This window comes from Papilio machaon, chromosome 2 (genome assembly GCF_912999745.1).
Source record: "Papilio machaon chromosome 2, ilPapMach1.1, whole genome shotgun sequence".
Taxonomy (NCBI): Eukaryota; Metazoa; Arthropoda; class Insecta; order Lepidoptera; family Papilionidae; genus Papilio; species Papilio machaon.
In genome coordinates, this window is record NC_059987.1 from 2,915,064 (window position 1) to 2,936,317 (window position 21,254).

The 21,254-nt window shown below is 33.6% G+C and overlaps 3 protein-coding genes across 3 annotated transcripts; 2 read left to right on the forward strand and 1 right to left on the reverse strand.

The window, feature by feature from the left end:
• The first annotated feature begins 218 nt into the window (after positions 1 to 218).
• Positions 219 to 996, forward strand: LOC106709303 (cytochrome b-c1 complex subunit 7). Its single transcript, XM_014501082.2, has 3 exons — positions 219 to 352; positions 454 to 501; positions 574 to 996. Exons 1-3 carry the CDS (start codon positions 322 to 324, stop codon positions 819 to 821), a joined length of 327 nt encoding a protein of 108 aa, XP_014356568.1. The 5' UTR covers positions 219 to 321; the 3' UTR covers positions 822 to 996.
• Positions 997 to 3,293: 2,297 nt separating this feature from the next.
• LOC106709275 (sorting nexin-17) lies at positions 3,294 to 11,791 on the reverse strand. The gene is made up of 8 exons (XM_014501043.2): positions 11,520 to 11,791; positions 11,222 to 11,411; positions 10,773 to 11,127; positions 10,474 to 10,636; positions 8,206 to 8,442; positions 6,420 to 6,572; positions 4,179 to 4,325; positions 3,294 to 3,603 (listed from the first exon to the last, which is right to left on the reverse strand). The coding sequence occupies exons 1-8, from the start codon at positions 11,577 to 11,579 to the stop codon at positions 3,457 to 3,459; spliced, it is 1,452 nt and encodes a 483-aa protein (XP_014356529.2). The 5' UTR covers positions 11,580 to 11,791; the 3' UTR covers positions 3,294 to 3,456.
• A 270-nt stretch (positions 11,792 to 12,061) lies between these two features.
• LOC106709307 (lamin-C) lies at positions 12,062 to 20,778 on the forward strand. Its single transcript, XM_014501086.2, has 10 exons — positions 12,062 to 12,629; positions 16,261 to 16,393; positions 16,655 to 16,853; positions 17,160 to 17,281; positions 17,642 to 17,782; positions 18,208 to 18,413; positions 18,768 to 19,008; positions 19,201 to 19,422; positions 19,640 to 19,732; positions 19,861 to 20,778. The coding sequence occupies exons 1-10, from the start codon at positions 12,199 to 12,201 to the stop codon at positions 19,903 to 19,905; spliced, it is 1,833 nt and encodes a 610-aa protein (XP_014356572.2). The 5' UTR covers positions 12,062 to 12,198; the 3' UTR covers positions 19,906 to 20,778.
• Positions 20,779 to 21,254: the final 476 nt, after the last annotated feature.

Below are 21,254 nucleotides of genomic sequence, written 5' to 3' on the forward strand. Positions count from 1 at the left end.
TGCGACTGCAAGGGTCCCGGTATCTCCAATAGAAGTGGAACGCACCGCAATGGACCAGAGTGATTAGCATGGTGTGCTGGTTAGTAATTTTTCAAGTCAATCAATCAAATCGAAAATTTGATCGGAAATGTTATGTAAAGAACATGAACGTCTAACTGAACGCACCTGTAATTTATAAAGTCGCCGTCAAGTTGTCACAATGACATTTGGAATTGGAATTAGTCACATTGACGTTGACATTTTGCTGTAATTCCTTTAGATAATTGCCGTTGTATCATTTTCGTGATATCTCATTGAGTAAAATATATTTAGTGTACAAAAATGGCCTTTAGAACTACAGCAGTCGCTCGCAGTAAGTATAATATCGCATCATATAATAATATAGGTGCAGGTAAATACCAGTTATATAGGCTTCGTACCGTTATATAACTCATTTTTATTATGTATTTTCAGGTGCCTTAAAGAAATGGGCTTATAACCTATCTGGCTTCAACAAGTATGGTAAGTTAAATAGTCGTGTAATATTTCCTTTGTTACTCAAATAATCTCTAATGGCATGTCGAATTGTTAAAGGCCTCCTTCGTGACGACTGTCTTTATGAAAATGAAGATGTACAAGAAGCTTTGCGCCGTTTGCCAGAGCATGTAGTTGACGAGCGCAATTTCCGCATTGTTAGGGCAGTTCAGCTCTCAATTCAAAAGACTATTCTGCCAAAGGAAGAGTGGACAAAATATGAGGAGGACAAGCTGTACCTAACACCCATTGTAGAGCAAGTTATAAAAGAAAGGCAGGAACGTGAACAATGGGAAAAGAATTACTAAATTAGTTAAACCCTTGGAAATAGAAAATTGTGTTAGCCTTTATTGATGTATCCTATTTATGTTTTGAAAACTTTGTGATCATACTATGAAACATACAATAGCTTATGTGCTTAATTGAAGTTGATTATTTAGCATAATTTGTGTTTGCTTTTATTATTGGAAGCACTAATTGTGTATTTTGCAAAATAAAGTAAAATATTACCAAAAGAAATGTAAATTATTTACTTGTCCTTTTAATTGGAAATTAATAATTATTTCATAGAATTGCAGTAACTGTAAACCTTGCTATTAACAGGTAATTTTTAACTTTCCCTTAATTTAACAGATGCTACTGTGCCACCAAGAGCCTCCTACGCAGGTTGGGAAAGAGGGATATGGAGAAATTGAATGTAAAAGAAAAAAGCTTTTTACTACAATTCATTTATAAATTGGCACATGAATTATGTATTTATCAATTTATGTAATTTTGAAAAACAAATGTTTATCATCAAACCGAACAGTACATGAACAAAATGGTATCTTATCCAATAGCGGTAAGTTATGGATGTCTAAATTTTTTTTTACATTTCATATTTTACAGAACAAAAACCACATTCTAAAAAGTTTATAAATTATGGAATAAAGGAACATAATTAATTCATAAACATAAAATTATAAATTTATGGTCCCATCAAAAGATGGAATCACACTATTTTTCATAAACAACAAAAAATGGAATGGGGTAAATTACACTGAAAGTCACTGTTTTATATAAAGTGTATTGTTTAAATCTCTGATAATAAATTAAAATACTTTGCTACTGCAAAATCAAGTCAAAATACAAGTGTACAAATTGGCATAGATCACACACCTAGTTACCTATTGTTTTGAACACATCCATAATAAAAAAGTAATAGATTAAGAATAGATTCATATAATACAATTTAATTAAATATCAAAATAAAATTAGAAGTTTTACGTATTCACAACAATCTTAACATTGTATTGCGACAAAAAACTGGTAAATTGATATTTTGTATAAATATGGATAAATTTTCTAAGAAGTGTATTTGAGATGATACATACAACAAAATAGCCTTCTTTAGTAAGAAGATAAAATGTAAAGGCCCACAACTGGTTTGTAAGCAATAGATAAGTTCAAATATTCCTACAATTCATTATTTAACCAATGTATTTATACATCAATACAAAAGTTTCCAAAACTTTATTAACATGACACAATATTTAATATGTATAACTAGAATTATTTGGGGCTGGTATAAAACATTAGAGGTGTATATTTAATACACTTAACAATATTGGTATGTATCACTGATATAAACTTATGACAGACACACTTGACTTCATAACTTCATATTGTGTTATTCAAATGTTGAAGTAAACCCGGGATATAAATAAATCAAGGAATACATGGTAAAATTATAATAGTACAAGAGTGAGTTACAGACCAAATGAAAAAATATTAAATACTAGCTTTTACCCGCGACTCCGTTCGCGCGGAATAAAAAAAATAGAAAACGGGGTAAAAATTATCCTATGTCCGTTTCCTGGTTCTAAGCTACATGCCCACTTATTTTCAGTCAAATCGATTCAGCCGTTCTTGAGTTATAAATAGTGTAACTAACACGACTTTCTTTTATATATATAGATAGATAGATTTTGTAGTGTCAGTGTATCATTGTTACTTACATTTGATGTTATCTCTCACAAGTCGAATCGACACAATTTTTCTTTTTTCAACAAAATAATATTGATTTGATTATATCATTTCATGAAATGTTATTGGACTATGTTATGATGGAATTTAAAAACTTTAAGTCTTAATGATTCGAATGACTTAATCTATTTTCATTTGAGAATCTTTTACAGCTTGAAATTTTTATGTATTAGGAGATATTAAAAAAAAATGCAATTTTTTATGAAGATATTCGAGCATTTACATTACAAACAAATTACATAGAAACGATATTTTTCATGCGATGATTTTTTCTGTTGTTTTGTTTTTTATGGATTAATGATGATATAAAAAAAAAACATGCATTAATATTTATTCCTCCAAATTATGTTATGTGAGTATTATTAATATTTAGTGGAAATAGAGTTAAAAAAGAGTTTGCTTATACTAGAATTACAATACTTATTATCTATGTATATTTAAAAATGTATATATAGACAAAACCTGTTGATAAAATTCGATTAAATTATTTTTAATTTCAGACAGACATGTCTATGACGTCATACATCTGTCTATTAGACGTCATTTACAAATATGAATTATTACATCTATATAATTATTCTAACCTTAATTGTGATATCAATTAGGCCTACAGATATGTATTAAATATACAAAATATTAAAAAAAATTGGACAATGCCACAATGGATGGTATCAATATGGATTGTTGATTTCATATACAATAAAATATCGTAACTTTTCATAAAAAAAAAAAAATTATAATTTAGGAATGGCTTGGCAAGTGGATGGCAGTTTTAGAATTCATAGCCACAAAGAAATTAAAAAAAAACAGTATATCTACATAAAATAGTTTCGAAACTGTACAAATATTTGATAGATTTTATTTATTTTTACATGAATGTATATCATTGGCAACGTTAGTAAAAATATTAGAAAATATTTACAATTCTTCGTCTCCTATCGCCTCAAAGGCGTTGTTTTCGACACAATCTTTACCTGTCTTGAAGGAGACGGACGCGAACTTCTCTGTTAACTTCTGAACGGAAAATATTTCCCGCGAACTGCCGGATGTAATTGAATCTCCGTTCTGTAATTTATATAAAATATTAATTGTTCTCTTGTCCTAAAGGAAAAAGCAGACTGTGAGAAAATAAACAGTTATAGAAAAGTTTACTGAACATTATTATAGAATATTTTTTTAAACAAACTAATGTTCCACAGATTTGCTATCATTACAAAATGTTATATGGCTAGAGATAAAATGAAGTAATATTATACTTCTAAATTAAACTTTAAGAGCGTCGGTGGCTCAGGGGTTAAGCACTTGACTTGCAATCTGCAGGTCCTGGGTTTGAATCCCGCCATGTACCAATGTGTTTTTCGATTTTCGATTTACATATGTACATTTATCCGACGTTCTTACGGTGAAGGAAAACATCGTGATACAACCTGCACATATCAGAGAAGAAATTCAATGATATGTGTGAAGTCAACCAACCCGCACTTGGCCAGCGTGGTTGACTATGGCCTAGTCACCCCTAACTTGGGGTAGGCTCCGAGCCCCTCGGTGGGGATGTACGGTGAGCTGATGATGAAATTAAACTTTGGTATTACAATACACGCCGAGTGAAGGTAGTAGTGAATATAACAGTAAATACATACAACAGAGCTGAGCGTGTCGCTGGAAGAAGATGGAGTGATGAGCTGACTGGAGCCATCGCGGCGCAAGTACGTGAGGCCGCCGCGCTTGCAGCGGGGCGACGACGGCCCGCAACCGCTCTTCTGACGCATCAGCTCGTCCACTATCGACTGAAACGAATTCATTTTATTAAAGTACATTGGTTGAATCAACCTTTGATTTTAAGACGACTTTTTATAAGACATTTACGGTGAAATGTAATCGATCTCGGAATTTCTTATTTAACGTATTTTTTTATCTATTTCTTTTAATGGCAATGATAATCGAAAAATCCTGATTTATCGTTTAAAAAACTTGTGAGCCGTCATGGGACGCCTGGCAGATGTGAAACATCGTGTGTGTACAAGTAATATGCATAAAATATTATAATTAAATAAATAATGATAATAATTATAATAATAATACAACTACCGGAAGTACATTATGAGGGACGGCACGCTAGATGTCTGTCCTTTGTGCCACTGCCCTGGCGAGTCCCTCAGACATGTCACTTCCGGTTGTTCTCGCCTTGCTAACTCCGAGTACTTGCACAGACACAACCTAGTAGCCAGAATAATCCATCAACAACTTGCTCTTAAGTATGGTCTGATCGCTTCGGAGGTGCCGTACTACAAATACACACCGGAGCCAGTTCTCGATGATGGTCATATCACGCTCTACTGGGATCGATCTATTATCACGGACAGGACTATTGTAGCCAATAAGCCTGATATCGTGATAATAGATCGATCTGCGAGACGTACGATAATTGTTGACGTAAGTATTCCCCATGACTGTAATCTCGTGAAGGCAGAGACAGACAACATGTCAAAATATTTGGATCTCGCGCACGAGATTGCAGCCATGTGGCATATGGAGTCAACAATTATCGTACCGACAGTGCTGTCCGTGAATGGATTAATCGCGAAGAGCCTCGATCACCACCTAGAGAGGCTCTCGCTCGGTAAGTGGGTGAGGGGCCAGGCACAGAAGGCGGTACTCCTGAGCACGGCACGCATTGTGAGGAGGTTTCTGTCTCTGGAGGCCTAACCGCCGGTAGCTTGGGCCCAAGGCTCCGCTGCCGACGTATCCAGATTTTTTATATATTTTTTAATATTGTTTAAGATTTTATTAAGAAAAATATATAAAATTAAACAAAAAATAAATATGTGGAATAATATTAATAATGTATTCCTCAGTATAGTGTGGCGACCCGTCGCCACACCGTACACTCTACTACACATAATATATATGTATACCTCAGTATAGAGTGGCGACCCGTCGCCACGGCAAGCGTCGCCACGCCAACAATTCGGTTTACAAGTGATCCTATAGATGTTTCATCAAAAATAATCCTACACCATTCAGTAATCTTCTATACAAATTCTCCTTGTCCATTGAATACAATAAAATTTGATTATAACATTAAAAAAACTAGTTTGTTTCTTTAAAAGAAATACAATTCTGTACAGTAAAGTCGTCTTACATTTTGTTGTTTTAAAAACGTGAATCGTACACATAATCAATTAGACAATTGGATTATGAAGCCATAAAAAAGATGTGTTAATTAGATTTATTTTGAACAAACAATATTCGACATGATATGATCGACTGATTGTAACGTTTTATACAAATTATTACAATTATATAAAATCGCCTATGCTACTTCCGAACAATATAGCTAGTTAATGGCAAGTTGAAATTTATTAAAATAAACCCATTACCTACAGATACCGCTCATTACACTCAAAATGTTTCTTTTTTTATAACATACTATAGATTCTTATCCATACCAAATTTAATTTACTTTTAATACATCAATAAGTGGTAGTCGCTAGCAACAATATCTGTTGCACAAAAATTAAAATGACCGGCTCGACCGGTGATAAACTATGACCACAGAAGACACACGTGAAGTGGAACTAATTCCGCATTTTGGCTAATGAGTGTGATGCCTGAGGACTACTTTTAATCCTCTTTCAATTCTCAATCTAATAAAAGATAGAAAGGGAAAGTTGGGGTCGCATAGGAAGTGAACACTCTTTCCGTGTGTTCGTTGTCTGTTGATTAAAGGTAGGCAACGCATCTACAATTGCAGATGTCTATGGGCAGCGGTCGCTTCGCAATTTCGGCGAATTCTGGAGGATACTGGTTCGTTTACTACCTTGTAGTACATAAATAGTACAGTTTCGAGTTATTCGGTTCAAAAAAACAAAAATATTTACCTGTAAGCATACGCTTATGAAAATTGCATGCTCGGTCCTTAACGTTATCCATTCAAGATTGTCTTTACTTATGAGGTACTCGAAGGAAAGCTCAAAATGCTTATTGGTGTCTTCTAATAAGGAACCATGCCCGTTAGTCTGTGGTTTTTCCATCTGTAAAAAAAGAATATAGCCATCAAGAGCGCACGACCACGCTGTTTCTTTTTTCAATGTAAAAAAAGACGTAAACTCCAAGAATCTGACGACGAAATCTCACGATCAATGAATTATGACTGTTAATGTTTATAAATATAAATACAATAATCGTAGTAATAGATCGCTTTATTTGCTACAGAGGCGCACAGGATCTTGATACGGTGCGGTCGACATTATAGAGACTTCGTCTATTGCTAACAAGGTTTCCAGAAAAAAATTACGTCGTACATTATTTTGGTTGTATACAATACTAGCTTTTACCCGCGACTCCGTCCGCGCGGAATAAAAAAAAAGAAAAAGAAAACTGGGTAAAAATTATCCTATGTCCTATTCCTGGTTCTAAGCTACCTGCCCACCAATTTTCAGTCAAATCGATTCAGCCGTTCTTGAGTTATAAATAGTGTAACTAACACGACTTTCTTTTATATATATAGATATAGATTTATTGTACCATTTGGGACCAAATTAGCTTTCACTATTGTAAAATATTTAAGAGACGTCTTTCGTTATCATATTGAATTTAGTTTATCTACAAATTTCTTGGCCGAGTGTTTTTATTGATAAAGAGTTCAGGGACCGCAAAATAAAACGCACCGGAAAGAGATCTCGAATCACTTGCTTACAGTTAATCACTTAAACGTCTTTAAGAGCCGTTGTTATTGATTTAAGAGGGTTCTTTTGTTTCCTCTGACTAACCGTGGGTTAGTTATCTATCGTCATTCTGGTTCTGGCACATTTTAATATCTCTATATGCTTGCGTCATTTAACTTGGATTTTTTTTTCATATTTTACGGTATTTCTCAGCAATGAACAAAACTCAAAAATCAAGCCAGGTAAAAAGGTTGAATAAAACGTAACAAATTATATAAAGCCTGTTATTAAATAAACCAATTAACGATTACAAAATGAACCGTGGAATAAGGAAAAAGTCAAAGCATTACGTAAGCATTGCAGCTAAAATATCAATCTTTAGACATTGAAGCCGGCCGTTTAATTTATGAATTATGAATATACTAACTATTCTCGTACGGCTTCATGCGCATGAAATTCCATTTATTTTAGTTAAACAGAAAAATTTTGCTTCATTACATTGCGTAAAACTTTCAATTGCAAATGTAAAAATTCAAATGCTCAAATTACAACGAAGGCCTTCGGCATTTGCTTCGAATTGCCATTACCATGGCAACCATCCATCTTTGCTGCTATTGTCTTGCAATTTTTGTCCCTTTCTCCCATATAATCTTTTTAATTTACTGAACCCATAAGTTTAATGTCGTAAAAATATATATCCTAAAAAGTGTCATAAGTTTAGGGTTTTTTATTACTACAGCAAATATTATCTTAAAATATGCTTTGATTTCTACAATCCTGCGTTATAAAGAAGTGTGTGTTTACGCTTTATTTTATTAGTATGGATAAATATTGCAACGTTTAAAATATAGATAAACATACGCAAATAATTTCTGTAAATTTATTAAATTTGTTTACAGGAAAACAAATTGTATTCAAATGAATTATAATTCAATAGGGATTTGCATGCCGCTCAGGGAACAAGTTCGGTTGGAAAATAAATGAAAAAAAAAAAACTTACGGTATGCAGTGTTGTAATCCTCCAGCACCTCATCCTGGTAACTTTGTAGCGCTGCTCCCGCACGGGTTGGGTAATGGTGGTCAGCGTCAGCTCCTTAGAGGCGAGAGAGACGCGAACGCGGCACGGCCCGCCGCCCGCTCCGCTCGTCGCTCCGCCCGTCACGTGGTGCGCTTCCGTTACCGCCTCGCCCGCGGGCACTCTACCATAGTACCGGCAACTACGAGCCACTTCTATGTACTACAATTATATAAACAACGTAAATTTAGCATGTATGTCTGTGTCGTCGTGAACTGTTGTGACTTTAATGAGATGATGGTTGATTTTGAATGGTGTTATTATATTCACTTCCCTGGTGTATCACTCAAGTATATTGTTTTATCATATATCAGAGTTATGTAAACTAATTTAATAGATTAATTCTGTATTGTCACATTATTTCATGAAACAATATTGTTAAAAGTTATTATTGTCTGGTCTCTGACACCATGGCCGTTTATGTGATTTATAAATAGGAATTATTATATCCAATAGCTCAGGTGTGAGTTCATCTAAATGCGTCATAAGACATAGTAAATCATCTATTGTTTGAAGATGTCTATGTACAGCGGTCGCTTTGCTATTTTGACGTAGTCTGGTGACCACTTACTCGTTTGTCACTTTGAACTACAACAAAAACATCGACAAAATGCACATACACTTAAATTATGTCCAGGTGAGCTTAGAATAGAACATTTGGTTCGACATCAAATAAAATTTTAATTTTAACCATATAAATTATTAATGTGCAGATTGTACAGTATATAATTTAATAAATTCAAAAATGATTCAACTTAGACTTTTAGTTTATTTAAAGTAGACGGAAACATTTCTGTGTGGGGGTAAATTATAAAACAATCCTAGAGGAGTCGGTGAACCCGTATCCATTCGTCCCGCGCTGCAACCCTCGATTGCTCAAGCACCCATTCATTCCTTTTGCGCGGTAATTATGCGTAGTTATACGTCCCGACCCGACGTCGGGCGAAAGAGAACGTTTTCAACATTAAAGCACTTTTTTGTTACGATGACATTTTGTAATACACTACATAGTTTAGAACATGTGTTTTATAGTAGAAGTAGGTAAATAAGCAAGCAGCCAATTGATATGCTTAAAATATATGACGAAAGTACTACCCATGGACAACTTCCAACTTTTGTACTTTTTTTGGTCGGAGAAAATAAACTAAAAATGCTATATTTTGTCTTATTACCCATTGTCATCTTGAGTGTTGGATTTTTAAAATGAATTCAAATAGAGAAACAATATAAGCACTGATTCAATTTTAACAAGGCTATTGGATCCCAATTGCCTGACCTGACCTTTATATTAAACATGTAACATTATGTAACCTTGTCTGTATTGCGTATCTAAATTGCAATGGACGTGAGGTTAATTAGTTTTTGTTGCAATAATAAATGTTTTCATATGCTTTATGCATGTCATAAATTAAAGTTTAAAAACTTGAACGATATTTGCAAAGTAAGATCGGGAAAAATTTAATCTATACATTTTTTTTACTGTGAATAATTCAAATTCATTTATTGGACAAAAATTAAGCAGCCCTTTTGATACTATGGTTTATATGACTGACTTATTAACAAATTCTAATATACATCTTACTGTTAGTTTTTACTTTCTTCCGTTAGTTTTAACAATAGGTATGTTATTTATCTAGACTATTATTGTATGTTTCATAATATATAAATAGAATGTTATGACACATCTCATATGAAGTTAATTATAGTCATAGATCATAGTTTTAAATCCCTTAGAAATATTACATCACTGTCAAACCTGGTCAATCGAAAAACCTCTATAAGCAGATCATTGTCTGGTTCCGACTGACAAGCATCATAAGCAAGAAATTCTGGTTAGAGAAAAATCTTGCAGTCCCTTGGACTCTCGCTTATCCAGATTCAACTTTATTTATGAAAAAATATATCATAAAAAGGCATTGATAAAAAAATTTATCAATCTGATGTAAAGATTCACATTTGACATGGGATTTATTTATTTATTGACTCTTATTGCTATTATAACTTATACAGAAAACTAACTAAAAACTAATTTACAAAGCAAGGGTGGCATTATTGCTATAACAATCTTTTCCAGGCAACCCAGCGGGATAGGAGAGACTAACATGAATAGCGGAATTTAGATATAAGATTAACTGCTTTAATTATGGTCAAATTATGAGGACAAATACAAATTTGAAAGGCAATAACACTCACCTCTTTCTTTTCTTTCCTTGATTCATGTGAATTTAAAATATCTCTTGTTTGTGAGTTCACTACAATCCATCCTAAATCAATATCTTGTATTGTTTGTAAATATAACAAGTCTAATGACACTCTATCAGACATTACATCCATATCGTAACATGGATCCCAATAACTAAAAAAAAATTGCAATTATAAAATCATGACATTACATGCCACTATAATTTATGTGTATGAATGTAAACATGCCAGTTGGGTCTGTGGCAATAATTGAGTTAAATAAAGAATTTATGCTTAAAGTTATACTCTACCTTTTACGGAGAACTATTTTGTCATCAGGCCTAACATACTTCTGAGATATGTATGGAGATTCATATTCCTCTAACTTTTTCAAGCATGGCTGACCATCTTTTGCACAGCTCCAATTAAATAAGTATAAGGAGAAAAATTTTACAAAGTCTTTTGATAAATTAATATAATTACAGGCAATATCCAAGACAACACCGGAGGCATCTGTTGATGATACCGATAGTGGTATTCTGTAGCCATTCATTAAAAATATTTCTATATCAACTTCATGCACTCTGACACAATGAGTTTCTTGTTGAGCGGAAAAAAGGAATGTTGTGAGTATATCAGAGTATGCCAGAATAGGATTTTGTCCCACTAAAACATGTCAAACACGTTAAAAATAGACATTTTAAATATGAAAGTTTTTATTGAAAATATAATAAGGATTAATTAAAATCAAAAATGTTACCTAATTGTATGTATTTCTCTAAAAGAATTCTTCTTTCCTCAATCTGAGAATTTGTGAGGAACAGTTTTTTTGGTGGAAACTGTGGTAACTTGAGGTAGGGATTTTGTGCCTGAAGTTGTTCATGAAGACTGAGCAGTTGTTTATATCGCGTAGTACAATGAAAAAATCCATCGATATAAATATTATATCCCTAAAAAAAATAAAAATTTACTTTTTCGTTCCACTGCTTGAACAGAGCAATTAAAAAATAAAACTGCATATTATCAAAATGATTAATAAGAGGGAGGATGTTATTTACCGTATAAGTGATTCCATTATCATCACGGAATTGTTGCACGTCAGGAATCGAAAAATGCATTTTCACAAGTAATATTAATATATCTTGGCACAAAACATTCTAATTAATATATATAAAAAAAGGTTTCCGGCTATTTTTATTACTTTGCTACCTAGATACTTCTAATCCTAGGAAATCAAGAAAACACTGATACTGATTAAGATTTATTTACTCTCAGACTGATCACTCTGATCTGATGTTTGAACTAAATTTGACATTGTTCCATTTCATTCACCTCAACGAAGAGTATGTAAAAGACCTCAATCTCATTCAACAACAAAACAAACTAGTGACGCGGTCTTCCTAAAGTTTTGGTTCGAATATTTGGTACATAACAACATAACTTACGAATTTGTAAGTTAATTTTAAGAAAAAAAGTTATGACTATAAATAATTTTTGTTGTTATTTAAAAACTATTTTAAAGTTTTTCCCTTTCTTCTCACTTCATCAATATTCTTGGTTGTATAAAAATCAAATGGCAACATATTTTATGACTCACGGTCACGTGATAACGCGTCCTACTCGGTTGGTTAGATTTTTAGATTCGCTTTGAGAGTTCACGAAATCCAACGCTTGCAACGAATTGCAAGTACTCAATTTGTGCTTAATTTGTTTATTGTGACTTAAAAGTATTTCACCATGTCATCAAAATCCAAAAAGACTGTTACATCGTCGTCTAATGTAAGTGTTGTGTCATCTATGCAAAGCCCACCTCAATCAAGCACTCCTGTTGGCAGCCGTTCTTCTAGCGCAGCCGGTCGCCCCAGCAGCCCTCTAAGTCCTACAAGACATAGCCGATTACAAGAAAAAGATGCCTTACAAAACCTCAATGATCGCCTTGCGGCGTATATCGACAAAGTTCGTCAGCTTGAAAGTGAGAATTCAGGGTTGCGTCGCGAGATACAAACTACACAGGAGGTCATCACCCGCGAGGTATCCAATATCAAGGGGATGTATGAACATGAGCTTCAGGAAGCTCGAAGGATGTTGGATGAAACATGCCGTGAAAAAGCTAGAATGGATATAGATTTAAAAAGATTACGTGAAGAAAACAATGAATTAGCTAAGAAGTAAGTATTTTGTTTATTTCAGTTTAATGTTAAATAAAAATTTATTTGCGGAATAAAAATAAATAAAAAGTTGATGGTCACTTAAAGGAATTTCTTCCGGCTAAGCTAACCTTAGTATAAAGTTTACGTCATCGGCGGCGTTTAGCGCGCGGGAGCGGTGACGAGTGCGGGCGACCTCGCCTTTACGACAATGACATCATATCCCAATTTAACATACCTAAATAACATCAATTGTATACCTATTTTCTTCGGTTTCAAAATATTATTGAGTACTTTTTTGATCACACATGTAAATACTACTGATAAGCTTGTAACAGCTTGCGAAAAAGCATGTGGAATATGCAACAATATGGAAAATAAATAATTTTGTTTTCTAAATGAAGACCTTACTGTATAAACAAATCATTCTCAATAGTGTTACATTTAAATTTGTAAATGCTAAAATTATGTTATTATCTTTTTGTTTACATAACATAGATCTTAGATTTAGTTGATATATATATTCACATGGTTTTCAAATTTATACAACTATAAATTTGCATGTTTAATATATTATATGAGCATCAATGCAAAACATAGTAACATAAACATGTTGATATTTAATGTGGGTAGTAGTCAATATATTTGTATACAGTAGTTGCAAGTTATTTACAAAAATATACATATTTATTTGGAATGATCTCCAAATAATGTATAAGAGAAATAGGTACTGAGAATCATAATATATAAGTGTATGGTAACACTTAAGCTCAACTAATATTAATCAAGTTTTCAAATAGTAAAAATATTTGAAAAAACTTTACGTCTTCAAACAAGGATAGCTTTGCAAAATTGTCTCATTGATAATGCTGATAGTAAACTTGTATACATTGTAATGGTGTCAAGGTAATGCTGACCTAGCTCCACTGCACCAGTTTTACTTTTAGCACTAAAGCTAATAAAAATTATAAACAAAGATTATTTTGCACACTTGTAAAGGTTTGATTTGTCACTAAATAAACAATAGTTTCTAACATCAACTCTAAAAAAATAAACTAAACTTGACCTTGAATCAACATAATTTCTGGGTTGAACTATTTTGTCACTTTAATTTGATACTATCTGTATATCTTGTTTGTTGTTTTTTATCACTATGATTACACAATTCAATAGAGATCCTATATACAGTGTTTATGGGTCAATGTCACAAAGTTTCTTTCATAAATATTAAACTAAATAGATTAAGAAACATGTAATCTAATACCTGAAGGTTAAAATCTTATAAGTAAATAATAGTACAATGTTTTACTTTCAAATTACATATCTTATCTTATATATATAAAAGAAAGTCATGTTAGTTACACTATTTATAACTCAAGAACGGCTGAATCGATTTGACTGAAAATTGGTGGGCAGGTAGCTTAGAACCAGGGAACGGACATAGAATAATTTTTACCCCGTTTTCTATTTTTTATTCCGCGCGGACGAAGTCGCGGGTAAAAGCTAGTTTTGATTATTTTTAGGGTTCCGTAGCTTGAAAGGAAAAAACGGATTTCTCGGATCATAGGTAGCCTGTCTTTTTTTTTATTCTAGACAGTGTGGACTGTGTATAGACTATGTAGACATTATCTAATTTTATCAAGATCCATGCAGGTGTTCTGGTGATACCTTTTAACAAACCTCCATCCATCCACACATTTGCATTTATAATATTAGTAAATTATAGTTTTATTTTTCAAATATACCATATTAATTTAATATTGTTATGTTACCACCACATATTGGTACATTAAGAGTTCCAAAGCTCATGCATCATCAAATTTATATTAAATTATTTATAAGTTCAAAAGTATATGAACGAAGATGACGTAACTTTCGTGAATAATAATGACGTAATGACTGCTATCATAAGGTGACGCGACCTTAATGTTTAATATTAAAGTTTTATATTTTATGACTTAAAACAATTGTTAAGTAACCTACAACGATTTTTAAATTTATCAGCAGTATTATTTATATTTACAGAAAACTACTTCTTTAAAATAAAATCATTTAAATAAAAAAAATCTTAAAACAATTTTAATCACTTTCTTTTGACCTTGATAAATAGCTTTTTTCAGATCTTTGTTTTCGTCATCCTTTCTAATTTATGGATTGTACATATCTTATCAACATATTATCTTATCGAACGTAAATAAAGATAAAATTGTAATCATCGGCTACCCCGCGTCGCTTCCTCCCGCATTGTACTACGCTAAATCTAATTATGTTATTGTTATGGATAGTCTATGTCGCACATCTGTTATTTTCTATTATTATTACGTACAAGCTTTTACCCGCGACTCCGTCCGCGCGGAATAAAAAAAAAAAAAAAAGAAAGAAAACGGGGTAAAAATTATCCTATGTCAGTTTCCTGGTTCTAAGCTACCTGTCCACCAATTTTCAGTCAAATCGATTCAGCCGTTCTTGATTTATAAATGGTGTAACTAACACAACTTTCTTTTATATATATAGATTTAAATAAACAACAATATAATCAGAAATACGGAATTATTATTTTGTCGTAAATAATCAAGGCTATAAAGTATTTATCTAATCGTATTATAATTTACACAAGTATTTTTAATATTTTGTACATTTGCAATATTTTATAAAACAATATTAATTAATCGTTGCATGTCTTATAGCGTTTTATTATTGTTATCTATCGATACATTTAACTACGCGACAAATAAATTGATAAAAATGAGCAAAGGTAACTATTTTTATGAGCGACAAAATATCTTATAACGTTTTTTATTTGTCGCCCTATCAGACGCATTTACTTAAAAATAAACTTCACGTCTAAAGTTTTAAAACTGAATTTCGGCCAAGGCTATCTATGCGGGATAGCTAATCGTTTGGCGGCGCTCTAATCCCTAGGATAAAAAAAAGAATAGAATGTTCACTCCCTCTTTATTGTACAGTGGGCGGTAACGGTAAATTAAACAAAGAGCAAAAAGATGAAAAATCCGTTTTATTTTTTAATTTTCTAATAGAGACTAAGATTTTACTGAAAATTATTATACAGAACAATTTTAGTACAAGTTTGTTAACAGGTTGATTTTTTTCAATTTCAATAAAGTAAAAACAAAATTAAATAATACACTATTCATAGATGTCCTCATTCGTCTTTTAATAAATTGCTAAGCTACTGTCGACGACGTCGCGTTTTTGTAAATTCGTTCGGTCTAACATTTTGTTTAAATGTTTGCTCCGAAGACGATAATCATAGTCGTTTGCTCATATTTATTGTTAACTCAGGCAGTAATTTATGAAATCTAGCTCTATTATTAGCTCAAGTTGTATTAAGAGTAATCGTTTCAAGTTTCAATATGTTTTTGTGCCTACGCGACAAAACATCGTCGGTGTCTATTGCCAGGCACGTCCACGTGTTTACACAAACATTCCGTTCCGCGTATTGTTGCGCAATGGACGACTCACATTAACATGAATAACAATCATTATTAGCCAAGATAAACTTGAAAAATTCAAATTCTTACTTTATCGTTTTAAGAATAAGGTTGTTTTATCAGCGAGCCTACGGTAACAGCATTTGATATACTCAGTTTTACTAGTTTTGGTTTATTTATAAATATGATATCATTTACAGATTGGAAAAGAAGACCAAGGATTGGCAGCAGGCAGACAATTTGGTGCGGCATTATGAAACGCGTTACACAGAAGAGAGTAACAAATATAACACTGCTTTGGCTGATAAGAAGAAAGCTCAAGATGAAGCCCGTGTATGTATTACAGTGTTAATGAACACGATTTTAGAGCCGCTATATTTTAATATTTGGAAAAAAGAATGGAAATATTTGTCTATTTCAAAATAATGTATATGATAGTAATGAAATTGATTTTTCCACAAGCGTTTACAACTGAAGTTATCTTTGGCCTTACTCATTTTATCGTTGTAAAATTATTTTTCCTTGTATAACACTTTAATCAATTTCAACTATTACAGCTAATACCTACCTGCTAACTCTAAGTTTCTTTCTTAGGAATTGGCCAAAGAGTTGGAGAAGTTGCGTAAGTTGTACAACGATACGCGCAAGACGTTGGAAGAGGAGATGCTGTGCCGCATCGACATGGAGAACACGGTGCAGAGCCTGCGCGAGGAGCTCACCTTCAAGGACCAGGTGTTCCAGCAAGAGCTACACGAGACACGCTCTCGCAGACAGGTCGAAATCTCGGAAATTGGTGAGTTGATACTGTTGATGTGAAGAAGAATTAACTAGAAGTTGGTAAAAATTATATTTGATGACTAGTACAACCTAATACAAGTAGTATATTTGTTATATCCTAAAAAAATGTATTTCTTTTTGCCTAATATTGGTTCATGATTGAGAAAAAACTATATATCTGGGTTTAATTCTAAACAAAGTTAGAGATATTAACAAATTTAGTGCCACCTGAACTGGCGAGTTAAAGCTCATACTAAAAATATGTGAGCACTAAATATGGTAAAGGTTAAGACAACATATGTTAATTTAACTTAAATTGCAGACGGACGGTTGGCGCAGCAGTACGAGGCCAAGCTGCAACAGAGCCTGCAGGAACTGAGGGAGCAGCAGGAGGCCAACATCAAGGCAAATCGCGAAGACATTGAAGCCCTCTATGAGAATAAGGTGTCTGCTAAATATTGTAAACTAGCTTTTACCCGCGACTCCGTTCGCGCGGAATTAAAAATAGAAAACGGGGTAAAAATTATCCTATGTCCGTTTCCTGGTTCTAAGCTACCTGCCCACCAATTTTCAGTCAAATCGATTCAGCCGTTCTTGAGTTATAAATAGTGTAACTAATACGACTTTCTTTTATATATATAGATAATACTCGTTCAAATTACCTAACAAACCTAAAATTTTTACATTTGATCTATATAGTTCTTGTGCTGAATCATGAAATTTAATTATATTCAAGAAATAATTACGAATGTTTAAACTTAATGATCTTATACAAATTTTTCAACATTAATTTTATGTGTTTAGCTGAAAAATCTACAGGCGGCGGCCAACCGCAACAGTAGCGCCGCCACTGTGGCGGTGGAGGAGTTGCGCACCATGCGCACGCGCATCGACAGCCTCAACTCCAACCTCAATGAGCTCGAGAACAAGAACGCAGCTCTGAGTGTATGTATCGCTGTCATTACTGTGATCTTATGTTTTAAAATGTTGACTTACTTTTACAAATCTTCAAACTATTGAAAAAGTAATTTCTGTCTCAATACTATATAAATTGTCTAAATACTATTAATTACTAACTTTCGCCCGCGACTTCGTCCGCGCGGAATTAAAAATAAACTTTATTAGTAGCCTATGTGTTCTTCCAGACTATGTTCTACATCTATGCCAAATTTCATCAAGATCCATTGAGCCGTTCCGAAAATACCTTCAAACAAACATCCATCCATCGAAACATTCACATTTATAATATTAGTAATAAATAATGTAGTTATTTGCCGAAATTTCGTATACTGGTACAGTAGGGACCTCTTAACAGCATTACATTGATGTGGCCATAGTCTTACGATTGCTAATGTAAACATGTGATGTAGAACCGTTGCCGTGAGCTGGAGCGTCAGTTGGAGTCGGAGCGCGCACGTCACGCGGAGGACCTGGCCTCGCTGGAGCAGGAGCTGGCGCGTCTGCGGGATGAGATGGCCACGCAGCTGCGAGAGTACGCCACGCTCATGGACATCAAGATCTCGCTCGATCATGAGATCGCCACCTATAGAGCGCTCATTGAAGGCGAGGAGGATAGGTTAGTAGAGTTATGGTACTTTCTAATTTATGTAGATATTTTTGTTATTAATTCCAACCACTTTTCCACTATCCCATATACCCAACCTTTTGAAAGTGTATTGTTGTGTATAAATTGCTTATATAGAGTATTTCGCTGCTGACCAATGGTAAAATTTTGATGACCAAGTTTTTATTGACCATTTATTGTTTATATTTGCTAAGTAAACACAGTATTACAAGTTATCAACTGATAATGTTTAGTTCAATGGTGAATGCATTCATTTTGAATTCATTACTTACGAAATATTTTAATGCATCTCTGAACAATAATTCACTGTCCATTTAATTCTAAACAAAAAGGTTATAAATGCAGGTTGAACCTAACTGGGCAATCCCCTGGGCGGGAGTCGCGGGCGTCGGTGAGTGGCAGCGGGCGCGCCACCCCGGGCAGGCGCGGCACTCCGCTGCGCGCCCGCAAGCGTACCCTGCTCGACGAGACCGAGGAGCGCAGCCTGCAGGACTTCAGCGTCACCTCCACCGCCAAGGGAGACCTCGAGATCTGCGAGGCCTGCCCCAACGGCAGCTTCGTTAAGATACGCAACAAGGGCAAGAAAGTATGTCGATATGCCAGTACTCTGAATGTTTAGTGTCTCTTCAGACCAATGTTTCTTTGATACAGGACATTTTTTTCTAATTATATATTGAATATATATTACAAGACTATATATACTATAAGACAAGGTTTACTTAGTAATTAAAAACACCTATACATTTCCTATTTTCTTATAAAAAACTCTTATCATCAGGAACAAAGCCTGGGCGGGTACCAGATAATCCGCAAGGCGGGTGACCAAGAGACAGTGTTCAAGTTCCACCGCACGGTAAAGGCGGAGCCCGGGGCCGTGGTGACGGTGTGGTCGGCCGATGTGGGCGCAGACCACGACCCGCCGCGTGACATCGTCATGAAGGGACAGAAGTGGTTCGTCGCAGACCAGTTCACCACCACGCTCTATAACATCGACCAAGAGGTATCAATTACTTTGATTTTATTTTGTATACAATTGTATTTCTACTAATTTCAGACTTGTAATTTTAGAAAATATTTTTGTAGTCCTAGGTTTCTGCATAGGGTTATGACTTGATTGACGTTCAATACGTTACACTGGTAAAATAATGACTTGATTTACGTCTCGTATGATTATTACTCTTTGAATATGTTTTAATGTTTGAATTATCTGTTGTCAGGAAGTTGCAGTGTCGGAGCGTCAGCGACGGCAAGTGAGCACAAGCTCGCAGCGACACCGCGAGCTCACGCACAAGTTCCCGCGCCGCGAACAGGTTAATATATATTTTTAATTATATCACTCTTACTGTTTCACTCGGCCTCAGATAATTATTTATTTATTCTATTAATAGAAATAAGTATAAGTTTGTTTTAGTCGTCTTTTACGTTTTACTTTCTACAGACCGGAGAAATACGCGAGGGAGACGAGAATTGCCGCATAATGTAACGTTGATCATGTCAACTGTTGGGGTACCAGCGCGCTACATCCCACACTACCGGTGACTTGGACTTCAACAATCAACGCGCACTCACAAATAACATCTAACCTTTTTACTATGGTATAAAAAATTCTCCCATAGACTATCCTTGCCTCCTTTTGCATTTTGTAATAGTCTGCAGTAATGAGTGAATCAAAAGTACATCTATAATCATGACTACCTACCGAATGGTACTCAGTCCTTAAAGGTCAAAGTTTCCTGGGCCTCTGTAATCTTAAATCGTTCATATTCATTAATCATTAATAAGTAAAATTAAGAAATCACTGATAAGATAATCATTTTTTCACTGCCTCAATATTTATCTTCATGTTCTTTATTAGTGAACAAAGTACAAAATGGTTAGTTCACTAGTGTTGGTAAGTGTTTTCTAATATATTACATATAATTAAGGTTTTCCCACCCTCTAGCTTTGCACTGATATCTAAAATATTGTGTCATTAATAATGCAATCCATTTGATATAATGTAGGTAGATGAAATCTACTAAATATGATTTGTAGTAAACTTAGCTATTTACTTTGACTAGAAAAATCACTTTATTTAGGTTAAGAGTTTTTTTTTGACATCATCGTGGTTGTCTTTAACATAAGGTAACATTTTAACAATATTATTTTGTAACAACTTAAACAGGTGCAAGTCTCAAAAGCCGCATATTATAAGAGATGTATTTTGAAACAGCATTTATAATAGGAAGTGGGTTGTCATAATTTTTGTAATACTACTTACACTAAAATATCATTAGATTAAATTTTAGGCTAGTAATAAGATATTTCACATGGCCATTTTATTGTCAAGAGAGGATCGAATCTATTTCTTTGTCAAAAATACGATTTTGTGGTTAATGAGTTAATCATGAACCTGTTTTTGTTTTTTTTTATTATTTTAGACTCAGATTTTGTATTCCATGTGTAAATTACATATTAAATAAAGATTTATTTAGGCTTAGAATTTTTTGTTTTATTATTTACCTCCTAAAAGTGACGGGAAAGTTTTTACCTTACACTCACTATTCACACTGATTCTGAATTTGGGATCTCGAAATGAAATAAATATTCAACATTGTTTTTCTATTTTAAACTACAAAACAAAATATAATTCTTTTTAACTTTCACAAAAAGATAGAAATTAATACAAGAAATATAAATTTTAGGTTTCCATACAAATGGCTTATAATAGATTGCTTTGATAATGAATTTGATATTTAAAAATAATTGATAAAGTTTTTTTTTATTTATTACGGCATTGGAAATCTGTGTTCTTTAGCCTTTGATAAAGATTTAAATTGTGATGTTACCAGA

Bases quoted from the DNA above. Each gene is read 5' to 3' on its own strand.
- LOC106709303 (XM_014501082.2), top strand. From the start codon at position 322: ATGGCCTTTAGAACTACAGCAGTCGCTCGCA. The intron at 353-453 runs GTAAGTATAATA...ATGTATTTTCAG, and splicing joins AACTACAGCAGTCGCTCGCA to GTGCCTTAAAGAAATGGGCT. The intron at 502-573 runs GTAAGTTAAATA...GAATTGTTAAAG, and splicing joins ATCTGGCTTCAACAAGTATG to GCCTCCTTCGTGACGACTGT.
- LOC106709275 (XM_014501043.2), bottom strand. From the start codon at position 11,579: ATGCATTTTTCGATTCCTGACGTGCAACAATTCCGTGATGATAATGGA. The intron at 11,412-11,519 runs GTAAATAACATC...TATTTTTTTTAG, and splicing joins ATAATGGAATCACTTATACG to GGATATAATATTTATATCGA. The intron at 4,326-6,419 runs GTAAATATTTTT...AATTCGTTTCAG, and splicing joins TCATAAGCGTATGCTTACAG to TCGATAGTGGACGAGCTGAT.
- LOC106709307 (XM_014501086.2), top strand. From the start codon at position 12,199: ATGTCATCAAAATCCAAAAAGACTGTTACATCGTCGTCTAATGTAAGT. The intron at 17,783-18,207 runs GTATGTATCGCT...CATGTGATGTAG, and splicing joins ACAAGAACGCAGCTCTGAGT to AACCGTTGCCGTGAGCTGGA. The intron at 19,009-19,200 runs GTATGTCGATAT...TCTTATCATCAG, and splicing joins TACGCAACAAGGGCAAGAAA to GAACAAAGCCTGGGCGGGTA.